The sequence below is a fragment of the Chinchilla lanigera genome, unplaced genomic scaffold (genome assembly GCF_000276665.1).
Source record: "Chinchilla lanigera isolate Chin_1 unplaced genomic scaffold, ChiLan1.0 scaffold00070, whole genome shotgun sequence".
NCBI classification, from domain to species: domain Eukaryota; kingdom Metazoa; phylum Chordata; class Mammalia; order Rodentia; family Chinchillidae; genus Chinchilla; species Chinchilla lanigera.
The window spans coordinates 10,318,566-10,330,747 of NW_004955471.1; the positions used below are offsets into that span (position 1 = coordinate 10,318,566).

Genomic DNA, 12,182 nt, shown 5'->3' on the forward strand with positions numbered 1-12,182 from the left:
GCAGGCGAGGCCCCAGCCCCCCGCCACTCCGGCTACCTTGGGGCGCCCGGGACGGACCGGGCCGCGCGGGAGGAGCGGACGCTCCCTGAGCCAGAAGTGCAGGAGCTGCCCTGAAAAAGGCGTCCAAAATGAATGAGTGGGCACGCTGGACTTTGCGCAGGGGTTTTTCTTTATTTGGGGTTGGGGGGTGTTGGTGGTGGGAAAGTGCATTCGCCGCATTCATTAAAACTCTCTAGGTGGAAAGGCGTCAGTTAATAAGCAGATGAGAAATTCACAGGTCAAGAATCTGTGTGGACTTTTGGGGGGATTAAAAATGCATTTCTTTTGCACTTTTTTTTTTTTTTTTGACATGCCTTTGTACTCCGAGGCCGGCGCCCTTCTGGTGGTGTGTTTTTCGTATGTGTTAGTGAATGACTGCTATTTTGTGTGTGCTGGAAACGACTTAATCCCGCATAGGAAATGAGAATTACTTTCAGCTTTCAAGTGTACCTGAAATGTTTAGAAAACTCTCAGATGCAAGTTCCCCTGGGCCGGGACTGCACGGAGCTGGAGAAAGGCTCCTTTCATAAAAGCAGGGAGGCTTCGGGGTGTGTAATTTGCTTAGCCTCTGAACCCCATATGATTTACATCATTCAAGTTCTAAACTCTTTTCCTCTTGATCTGCCATTATGAAGTCATTTTTGAGAATCCTTTGTAAATAGAAATTTTATACCGCGCACGAAACCACAGTGTTAACATAGGCGGTCTAAAATTGGAATATTAAACGCCCTGTTTATAAGTGGTGCCTCTTACTTGAAAAGAAATGTGCTTTGGCTCTGCATTTCGTCTGTTTACGCGCGAGGATGTTGACCCTTCACGAATCAGGTGAGATGCTGGCAGCGCACTTGGGCAGTGTTTCCAAGACACCCTTTCTTCATCTAGGGAGGTGTTTAAGACCCTCAGTGCCACATGTAATCTCTGCACTGTTCATCATTAGGAAAACACAGAAAGTCTGGACTGTCAGAACAGAGGTGAGCAAAGCTTCTGGGATATCATTGGCATCGGTTGCTGGTGTGCCAGCACCTAGCGTCGCGTTTGTCAGCTGGTGTCAAGGCGACTGCTCATCCGGGTGGCACAGGGCACCTGCAGACTGCTGATCAAAGGGCGGCACAGAGATCTCTCTCTAATTGAAAGACCTGCGCAGGATAGGGAAAGGGATCAAAGGAGCTGCAGCACCAGCTGTACCCAGGCGGGGAGCGGATCAGACTAACCTTTGTTCTTTTTCATGTAAAATAAATGTCCAGTTCATAGTAATGCAACTTATGGGGCAAGCTTCTCCGGATCGTGTCAACAGCTTCCTATCACTCTCCCCCTGCTGTGTGCTGGCATCTCCAGGTCTCCCTGGATACTGGGCCACTCTGTCCTTTCCTTGTTCCGCCCTGTGACCCCAATGCCCTCATGCTTTGCAGTGGACCCCGAGCTTTCAGAAAACCTGCAGGCACTGGCTACTTTAGCAGCTAGTTCACAGCCTCCAAAGAGGTGGGCTCATTAAGCCGGGCCACACACACTCTGTTGCCATTCCTGAGATGAAGGATGCTAAAAATAGCTGGGTTGTTTCCTAATCTGTGGGCAGAATATTGGGCTATGTTTAGCTCTTGGAGGGTTGGCCCCGGATGTGGAGTAGAGAAACCACGCACCTTGGAGGTTTTAGCTTAAGGAGAGGTGGGACTGGCCAGCACTAGGGGGCAATATAGAGCTATCTTTTGCATGTGCTGGGGTTGCCTTTCACGTGGCTTCAAGGTTCCAAGATTTGAGGATAACAGGTGGGTCCTGAAGAAGATTCCCTCTGCAGTGGGACCAGATTGGCCCGAATGGCAGCTTCTTTCTCCTCGTCTTCCCTTTAAGTTGTAACATTTTTTTCATTTCCTTATTTGGGTATTTCTTGCCCTCCTACTGAGTTAGGGTTGATTTTTAATTGCCTTGTGGCTCTTTCAGTTTTGACAGTTATCTTTTTCTGTAAGTTTAAACTCTCTCCTAGGGCAATGCGGGAAAAATACCATGGGGTCCGTTTGTGCACTGCAGTGTTTGGTGAAAGGTCTTCCAAGTGCCAAGTAGGAAATGACCAGGTTGATCCGTCCTGAATAGAAGAGCTCGTCCCCCTCAGCACGGTGCTGTCTTGTCCCCAGCATACAAACCTTCTGGGTTATTTATTTGACTAAACTCCTAGACTTGTTCAGCTTTGGTGATAACTTGGTGTTCCGAATGGAAACCGATGACTGAGGCTCCGCCATAGCCAGTGCTAGGCACACTGCTCTCCAGTGGACACGATTCACATTTAGGGATCAGTGTCATTTGCCCATTGCTGGTTCCTGCTTTTTGGTCTGCTGTAGGGCTGAAGCTCTTGACACCTGTCTGTAAGAATCGTTGTAACGTGCCCTAATATCATTTGCTATTTTTATCCTTTTCCCTTCCTTCTCTTCTTTCTTCTTGTTCTTCTTCCCTTTTTTCCAGAGCTGGGACTCAAACCCAGGGCCTCAGGCATGCTAGGCACGCAGTTGCTCCAGCATTCAGCCACCTGCACCATGCAGGCACAACCTCGGTCCTTCCTTCTTAACCCTGCAGCCTGGCACATAAGACAAGTGTCTCCAGGTATATCTGAAGAGGTAAAAGATAACACTGATAACTGGGAAGGGCTCTTGCCTGTAAACTTCCTGTATGTCTGTGCGGAAATACTAATATCAATAGGCATGGATGTCAGGTGAGAATGTCTACCATGAAATACTAAGTTGTGGGGTAGTGCTTCTGAGTTGTAGCATAAGGAGTCAGAAATTGCTGGGGGAATAATTAGCACTCTTCTACCTTGTGACGTTGGTGAGTGACCTTAATTTACCCATAGCTGACATGTGCTTCTTCTTCTCCCACTTCCCTTGACCAATATGCCAGGGTCATCTTGTGAGCATCAGCAGTGTGTATGTGCTGCTCCCCAAGGCTTGTGTGGGATGGGGCCATGTACTTGGGGGACCGTGGTCTGCTGGGTATGCCTTTGACCTGTGTGTTGTGCTTGGATTTTCAGCACCAGCTTTCCCTTCCTGCCACCTCAGAGCGGGGGGACTGGGCATGGTTTGTCAACGCCCAGTCCCACCCTTCTGAGGCAGCAGCATCAAAGCTCTTTTATTAGCAAACGGGTAATCACAGTGATGGAATGGGTCCTGTGCTTAGCAAGCTCTGACTGAGGCCCAAAGCCATTTTCCTGCAGGTCCATCTCCGAGTTTGAGTGCATGCACTTTGTGGCATGTATGTTGTCACCTAGAGATTTTTCTTTGAGAATTTCTTTTCTGTTCTGCTTGAGAGAGCTGAAGCAGTTCAGTGAAGTACCATTATATAATGATGAATTTTGCTTTTCCCCATAGGTAATTCTTTAAAGCCCCATTCCATTTGTGCTGCAGCTTTTGCTTCCTTACCTATTGTTATTTTTCTATATTTAATCAGATATGTTTACAGGTAACTCTCAGGGTGTTCAGAAAGTATGACAGGTCTATAGGAAGCTTCAGGAACTAACTGTAGCATGTGGTAATTATTTGCAAATAGACTGGGATCGTGCACTAAGTTTCCCCAATAGTGTCATCTTGCATTGTCTGTGTCAGACACCAGCATTTCAGCTTTGTCTGTTCTTGTTTCATCCTTCCTACGTTTATATTTCACACATATTCTTTATGTTTATTACTACTTTGTTTTCTCAAACTTTGTATTTCTACAGCTCTAAATTCTTCTCTACAAACCTGCACATCTTTTACAGAAGCAAAATTCTAATGATAATATCATGCATTAAATAAGTCCAGGAATGACTCAAATGCCAAACAAAGTATTTCCAAGACTGGTAAAATTTCCACACGGGTTTTGCTTTGTATCAGTCAAACTGGCAGAAATCACGGTCAAAATCCTGCCATTTACTCCAAGTTTAATATTTCTGATTGTTTTATTTTTCGTCACCGCCGACTCCAGCTGTGATTTCTTTTTTCAAGTCTCCCCTTCCCTTTTGCTCAGGAGGCCATCATCGGGTAGTTAGTTGACTTTCAGTTACTGTGCTATCATCACTGATTCTGACAAATGCTGACATACGTCTGAGGGGGAGGGAGGAATGGGTGCTGTGCCTGGCAGAATGAACCTGTGGAGCTATGATGCCTGGCACCTCTCAAAGCCTCCTCTGCCCTCCAGTCACCCTGCAGGTCCCCATCACCTTGGAGCACTCCTGTCCTATTGCTCGGTAAGCTTAATGACACTCGGAGCTGTGGACAGTTTAGCTGGTATCCGTGTTAAACTCCCATCTTTCTCTTTCCTACTAGGGACCCAGGCCTTCCGGGACCTGGAGGAAGGGCCGAGGCACTGGCTTCTTTCCAGGCTTTTGTGCAGCTCCTTTGGTTTTAGCTCCTCCAGGTCGGGCCTGGGGAGACACATGGGGATGCAGACACAGCACCCTGGAGAGGGACTGCAACCCCTGTTGGCCACCCCTGCCTCTCTGGCTGACATTGACCTGCTGCTGGTTTTGGATGAGTGGCACCTTCTTGTCACCTAGAGTAGACGGATCACTCCTCAAAGAAGTCATTTTTTGCACTGTGTGATTCTTTTTCATGAGAAGACCAACCTGGTCATAATGAGATGTCTACTGTGGTAAACGTAGAATGTTATGAAGTCCACTTGCATGTAGCATATAGCATGGAAGTCGGTAGGTTTGCTACAGTGGGTGTCAGTCAATCTCTTAAATGCGTCATTCCTGTACACACCCTTGGATTTCTTGAAGGCAAGGTGATGTTTGCTGTGAACCAGGGATTCATGAAAATCGTAAATGGATGACCCACCTGTACATTGTGGGTGTTTGTATGCATTAGAAACCAGCAACACATAGGATGTTTGGGATGTCAGAGCCGTCTCTTCACCACCATACAAATAGGTGAAGCTGGGATAGCAGAGGTCACTTTGGACACCTGAGTGGAACCGCAGTAAACTGCTAGTAGGTTCACCTATTTTCCCTGTGTCAGAACCAATTAAGCAAGGGACTCATGGTGTCAAAATTCAGACAGTTTTTAGAAAAAGCAAGTCTTTATCATGTTGGAAGGCTGTGTGCTTTGCAGGTTGTGAAGTGAGGTGGGAGCTACTGCTGCTGAAGCTCTGTACCGGCACTGAGGGAAACAGCCTCAGGGGTCGCATTCGTTACACAGAGCAGCTCCTGTGGCTAACACGGATTCGAGGACTTATGCTGAAATATGGCAGTTTGGCAAATGACTGGCCATGGTGTCTTTAGAATTATTGCTGTTACATGTTAGAACCTTATGCAAAACAGGTACACTCAGTCTATAAGAGATGGTATTAACTTAACACATTGGCTTATTGATTGCTGCTGAAGAAGATGGTTGTTTGACATTGGAGTGCTTGGTTCTACAGGGAACTGTTACTGTCTTTAAAAATAACTTCAACATTTTACATGGTACACTTGTTCCTAAAATGTGGGTAAAAGTACCATAGACATTAACAAATAAGCATGTCTCGTGAGCGCTAGAATGCACAGCTCATTGTTCTTTTGAAATGGATTTAACAAGTGACTCAAAATGTGATTTATCCTGTGTTATGTAGGATGTGCTATTTAGCATTCTACTCTCAAGAGCCTCCAAAAAAATTCACAGCAGTGGGCTTGTAGGGCTTGCCTAAAGCAGTATTAAGTTTAGATTTTAAAATATTTTGTTTGTGAAGTTTCTGAATCTGAAAACAAAAAGACTTAAAAGTTAAAAGGAGAGGCTATAATTAGTGCACTAACCATTAAAGTTGTTAAGCATGATATTTTTGGTAGTATTAGCTCATTTTTTTCTTGGCCTCCAGGAGAATACATTTCAGATTGAGTTTAACTGGCTTCATCTGTCATCAGCCCTTACGTTGTCCTGCACACACCACCCTGAAACATTTCTAGTCCCCGGTGCCTGGACAGCCAGCCTCGTCCCTGGATATTTGTCTTGTCTCTCACATAAATCTTCTGTGCCAGACGGGCTTTGCTAATGTTGCTTTCTTGGAGATCTGTGTAGGGCCTTTTTTACTTTCAAATGATGATGTTTTAATATGTGGCCTGATTTGTTTCAGACGTAGTTGAGTCAGTTCTCAGTTGGATGAGAGATGTACTGGATGAGAGACGTACTGGGGCTTTGGGGGACAGAGGCAACGTGCAAGTCAGGTTCCATGAGGGAAACCAACGTGTGCAACCATGTGACAGTGCATCCAAGGACCTGTTACGTTGCTATCATACTCAGTGTGTGTCAGTAAAAGAGTGCAATCCATCAGAAGGAAAACAGGGTGGCCGTTTGGAGAAGTCCTCTGGGGATCATTGTGTGGGTCCAAGAGCCCTGTGTGAGCGTCTCAGTGTGCAGTGCTCCGGGCCTCCCAGGAGGGCCAGTTCGCTGCATCTGTGCTCAGTGTTCGCAGAGCATGTAGTTTGTGTTCTCCTCTCCACGGAGTACTCAGACAGCAGCTCAGCTAAGACCCCCAGCTGGTGAGCGTTTCGGCCTCGTCTGACTCCAGAGCAGGGCTCTGCTGTGTGCCTCTTCCTCTGTCCTGTAGATGGCCTCATGTTTTACTCAAGTTTTGTCTTCCTTCAGGAAATAGTCGTGAGCTTGTGCTCTGTGCTCAGCTTTGTCCTGAGTGCTGGGTGCACACGGGAGAAGTTGCAGATCCTGCCCAGGAGACCTGGGCCTGAGCACTACGCCTGACCTGTCCTAAAACTCACGCATGTCCCGTGTCACTTCTGGTACCCTCTGCTGCTTTACTGGATGGTTCCTGATGGCTAGGCAGGGATTTCAAGGAAAAAAGTAACTATAGAGGGAAGGTGTCGTATTTAGAAATGAATTCTTTTGGAAAAAAGAAAAACACTGTAGGCAGAAGGAACAGCCTCAGAAACGAACAAACAGACAAATGAATAAATATATAAAAACACCCCCCACAGAAGACAACAACGAAAACCCAAAGGTGCGTGAAGGCCCAGGGCGGGTGAGAGACAAGGCCCCTGGGGAGCGGTGCGAGAGGCGGCCAGCGAGTCCCGGGCTTGCCTTTCGAAGGCGGTGATGCCCTTGGTGGGGTGTTCCTCCAGGCTTGGCAGTTTGCTGAATGGAAGCAGAACTTGTCTTCCTCTTTAAGCCTCAGGCAGACCCGTTATTTTCTGAGCAGACACTCACAGCAGCGGTCTGCCTTGGTGTGCGTAGTAGCTCCCGACTGCGGGCATTTCCGGTCAGTCATCAGGCGAGTGTGGCAGTTGTGACCTGGTCAGGAGGGCAGGCTGCGCCGCCTCGACCCTCGATCCGAGCACTGAGCCCGGCCTTCTTCTTCCCTCCCTGCTGTTCCCCGTATTTCCTTCTTCAGTACCCAAGAGCCATCTCACACTTCACTCAGGACATGGCGGGCATGGAGAGAGGCCCGGGAGGAAAGGGAGAGGGTGAAAGTGGGCCCTGCACGCAGAGTCATCAGCCGCTCACACAGGCCGTAGCCTTCCCATGCGGAGGGAGAGGGATCTCAGCGTCGAGTGGAATGTTCATTCCCCTGAGGTCCCTCTGCACGAGTGACGGCAGCCTTTCTCCAGAGGCCCGTGCTGGTCCCACCTGGTAATTAAGGCAGGAAAGTGACTGAATTCTGTAAGCACATGTGCTCTTGAGAGGCTGGCATTTTGGGGAAGCTGCGCTGATTGCATTCTAGGAAATCCTTGTTCATGGGTGGATACTATTTTAAGCATTCTGGTGCTTGCAGGAGAGAGACAGGCGGGCTTCTGTGCTTACACACTTCTGGCTGGTGGTGACACCCACCCTCAGGGCCGCAGCAGACCGGAGAAGCCAGCTACAGCAGTGCTTATTGCATGTGTTTTCTGGCAGTTATTTTTGCTAGCTATGCATAAGGACATCTGTCTCATAAACAGTCGTATTATTTATCTTTTCTTTCCCCCACTGAGGACTAAATCTCAGCTTGTTTCCCATACTGCTGCGCATACTCATAGTCCAGGTGATTAGAGATGCAAATGGGGAATCATTAAGTCATTACAATTTTCTGTATGGCAGCAGGCCATGTTTAAAGTCATCGCATTAACAAGGAACACTGGCTTAACATGTAAGATACCAACAAATGAGAAAAAGTTCTTCCACTGGGTAGTTCTTGTAGGTTTGGGAAATAGGGCAAATCCGTATCATTTGTTTCTAATTTATCATGCTTTAAACCAAGACATGATGAGAAGTATGCTGCAAATCATTTAAAACATTGGGAAAATGCCATCACCGTACCATAACACGTGGCGGAATGTGCCCTGCTGTCAGATTCCCCATTTGGAGGCTCAGGGGTTACCCGTTCAGAGCAGGAGCCGGGGACTAAGCTCGGCAGTAGTGCTTACAACACTTAGCATGGTCAAGACCCTGGCTTTGATCCACACCACTGAAAAATAAAAAGGTTAAAAAAACTGGGTGTGGTGGAGTATGCCAGTAATCCCAGCAGTGAGGGAAATGAATGCAGCAGGAACTTAAACTCAAGTTCTGCTAGGGCAGCTTATAGAGAATTTGTCCCACAATAAAAAAATGAAAAAAATGGGCTGGGGATGTAGCTCAGTGATAGAGTGCTCCATGGGTTTAGTTTGCAGGGCAGCAAAACCACTTTTCAAGGTGATAGAACTCAGCTGGATTTCTCAGAATACTTAGTGATATATGGGAGCACTACAAAACAGAAAGGAAACACTGGATAGTGTTGTTGTGGAAAGATGGATCTGTCTATTTATACCAGAAGTGGGGTGTCCTGAAGCCAGGCATCTTGTGCTGAGAATACATCATAGGTAATAAAAAGTATGAGGGAAAGCAGTAGTATTTCCACAATAATGCATACTCTTACTGAGATTAATTTTACTTATAAGCAAAAGTGCACCATTTATGGAATTCTACATGAAAATACATTGCCTCTACCATACAAGAAATAGCTCATGAAACACCAACATTCTTGTAAGAGGTAGGTTCAACTGTATCTTTGCTTTGTGTTGACCACTGTAGTCAAAACTGTCTTGTCTGTTTCCAGAGAAAGCAGAAATCTAAAAATAGCAGAGTTTTCAGGTCACAGTCTGGCCAGTATGTTCAGAGATGTTGACTCTGGAAACCCAATTGATGATAAATGCTAACCCTTTAAAAAGTGCTTTTCATTTCTGTTTTCTTGAGAAAATTAGCAGGCTTGAGGTTTAAAGCCACGATTAAGAATGTAAAATGAGGAATTAAATCATCTCTCTGCTTCCTAAACAGAAAATGTTTTTCTTCCTGGTGGAAAATTTATTTTTAATCTGTACCGATAACTTTTAATAGGCATCAGTTGGACACCCCATTAAACTAACTGCTTTAAAAGGGTTTCCTTTCAGAACTAACATTTATATCATAGGAAATCAATTAGGGGGTCTGGATTTCACATTCCCTTGCGATCTTCCTCTGCTATCCTTTCTGAATGGTTAGCCCGCCATAGTGAGACACCTCGAGGTGCAAATCTTCTGGAGGAAGTGCAAATGCCGTACTTTTACTTGGAAGCATGGAAAAATAGGACTTATTTACTATATCTGCTGAACGTTAAAAACTACATAAAGTGCAGGAAATAGTTTTTCTGTGTGGGAATGTGTGGTGCTTCCATCTACAAACATTGTTCTGAGAATGTCATTGGTAGTGCTGAATTATACGAGACCACGTCCATCTAAGGAAGGCTTGTTTAACTAGCGTGTGGTTCTGGGACTCATTCAAACACTCTTAAACAAAATAAAGGGAATGGATGTAATAACTTCTTTATGGAAAGGCCATAAAAAGCTACAGGGCCAGGTAAACAAATTGATTCATTTACTAGATGTTTAAGTGATAGATTTGCAGTCCAAATTTGGGGATGTGTATTCTGTTTTGTAGAACTGTGACTGTACTCGACCTTGGGAATGAGATTACAAACTTACCTATTGTGTCTGTTTTTCTCTGGTGTGTGGGTATCGCTATTGCTGTTTTACAGTATGGCTTGGAAATACACCTAAAGTTTAAATCAAGCACATTTATAAATCTGTTCAGCTTTGGAAAATGGTTAAAAACTCCTGTGTGAAAAGTTAAAATGACCTGATTTTTGGTAGCACTGTGTTCTGTACAAGGAAAATACTATAATTGAAACTGAAATGTTCCTTGTGGGCTCAGACATATCTAAACTAATTGCAAAATAATTGTTCTGGCGTACAGGAGTAGATTCCTAACTACAACTGTGTAAAGCAGGAACCTAACAATGGTTTTGATTTACAGTCCCTGTAACTCTGCCTGTCTTGTAATAAAACTGCTATTACAACCACCCTCTTGTGCAATTCATTTGGATTACTAGACAAGTGGACAATACGTTCACCCTAAGTTACCTTGCTTTTGTTAGAACTACTTTGTCACATCAGGATAGTAAGTGACCTCTGAAATTGAGCAGGAGGGATATATGTGCTAGGACTGTCCAGAAAGAGAGCCAGTTGGGTACAAGTGCTCAAATCTGTGGTCCCACACTTTATGTAGGCGGGAGGAGTCATGAAAACAGAAGCCAGAAATATGCTTGCAAAGTGAAATGAGTGAAGGGTGTTTAAATAATGTCTGTGTTGATACCATGGCGTCTCCTTATTCTGTACCTTCTCTCCTCATGGTTGTCTCCTTTGGCCTTAAAGGAAGTGATTGTGTAAGAAACCCTTTACACAAATCAATGAGCCTTTTTTAAATACTAATGGCATCAGACCATACTGGCAACTTTTAAGTGTTGCTGCTGGAAGCTTAGCGGCGGAAATAACTACGCCAGCTCCACAGGTCTAAAGAGCGGCAGACAATGGTGGACATTATAGTTCCTGTGTAACATGTGGCTTGCTATTTTCTTTCTTTTTTGTGAGTAACTCAGGGCTAGATGGTCTTAAGTCAATGAAAAGATGCAAGGTCCTCCCTTAGGTTGGAGTCGGCATGATCCTGAAGACAACAATTCACATCTTTATGCACTTGTGTGTTCTCTGAATAAGAGCTCTGGGCTCTCGCATCTGCCACCAGGGGCACTTGTTTCTGTCTGAAACAGTGAGACGCTGTGCAGGATGCTAAGTCGAGTTGGACTGTGTGTTGTTCAGCTTTCTGTTACCGTGAAAAAACACCTGAGAGCATCAGCTCGTCCAGAGGAAAGGTTTATTTTGGGTTCAAAATTTCAGCAGCGGCAACCGTGGATGGCTCTCGGCCCTGCTGCTTTTGGGGCTGTAGAGAGGCAGCTCACCATGGCGGAGAGCTCATTGCACAGGAAGCTGCTAACCTCATGGTGGCCAGAGGTGGAACCCAGTCTTCCCATTAAGAGCAGGCACACTCTCGGAGACCTAAAGCCCTCCCCTTAGGTGCCATCTCTGAAAAGCTCACCTCCTCCCAGCGGTGCCATCCTGAAGCCGAGCCTTTGCACCCTGGACCTGCAGGAGATGCTTAGGTTCTGCGCTGTGACAGACCTACCTCCCACTGCCAACTACTTCACAGTCAGAAGGGAGTGCAGATGCACAGCCTGGGGAATGCGGAGGGAAAAGTAATGTGTTTGGTGGGGCAGGAATTCAAAGAAAAATCGGACTACTCACAGCTGAGCTATTCAAAGAGGCTGAGGAAAGTTGTTAGGGGAGAGATTTATTTAGAATAAAGGGTCCTAGAAAGGTGATAGGCATTGAACTGCAGAATCAGGTAGGAGAAGATTTTAGGAGAAGGGAAAGGATGTGTGCAATCTAGAGTGCAGTGTTCCTGCTGTGGTCTCAGACCTAGATCCACAGGTGACTGGGAGTAGAACTGCAGGGGTAGAAATCAACATTGAGCCTGGAGAAGCTAGCGCACCCTCGCCACTGTCAGTCCCCCTCTGCTGTCCAGGTGGCTGAGTTACAAGTGATAGATGAGACGTGCTTCCCCACAGGAGCAGAGCAGATGCAGACAGAAAGGAACGCTGCTGAGAGGACAGGGTTACCGTCAGAAAGAACAGGAAACCTACATGAAGAAACTTCTGGGAAGGTAAAGCAGGAAAGGAAAAAAAATAACATCAGCCCTAAGGTAGGTAGTGGAAGATGCCGAGGAGAGAGGAAGAAACATAACAGAAATTGGCCGCAGTAGGAAACAGAGATTCAAGAATATGAGGACCAGGGAACGTGTGAGCTTCCTGCAGTTTTT

General features: G+C 45.9%; 1 protein-coding gene across 3 annotated transcripts in view; it reads left to right on the forward strand.

Moving 5' to 3' along the window:
* The first annotated feature begins 117 nt into the window (after positions 1-117).
* Positions 118-12,182, forward strand: part of Pdgfc (platelet derived growth factor C) — a 181,942-nt gene continuing 169,877 nt past the window's right edge. Inside the window, exons 1-2 of one of the 3 annotated variants that reach the window (XM_013522907.1) lie at positions 788-864; positions 977-1,010. In XM_013522907.1, coding sequence (XP_013378361.1) covers positions 803-864; positions 977-1,010 — 96 coding nt within the window. In that variant the 5' untranslated portion in view covers positions 788-802. Of the gene's footprint in view, positions 137-787; positions 865-976; positions 1,011-12,182 lie in introns of those variants that run through there. The other 2 variants (XM_013522909.1, XM_005400945.2) reach the window with 2 other exon arrangements.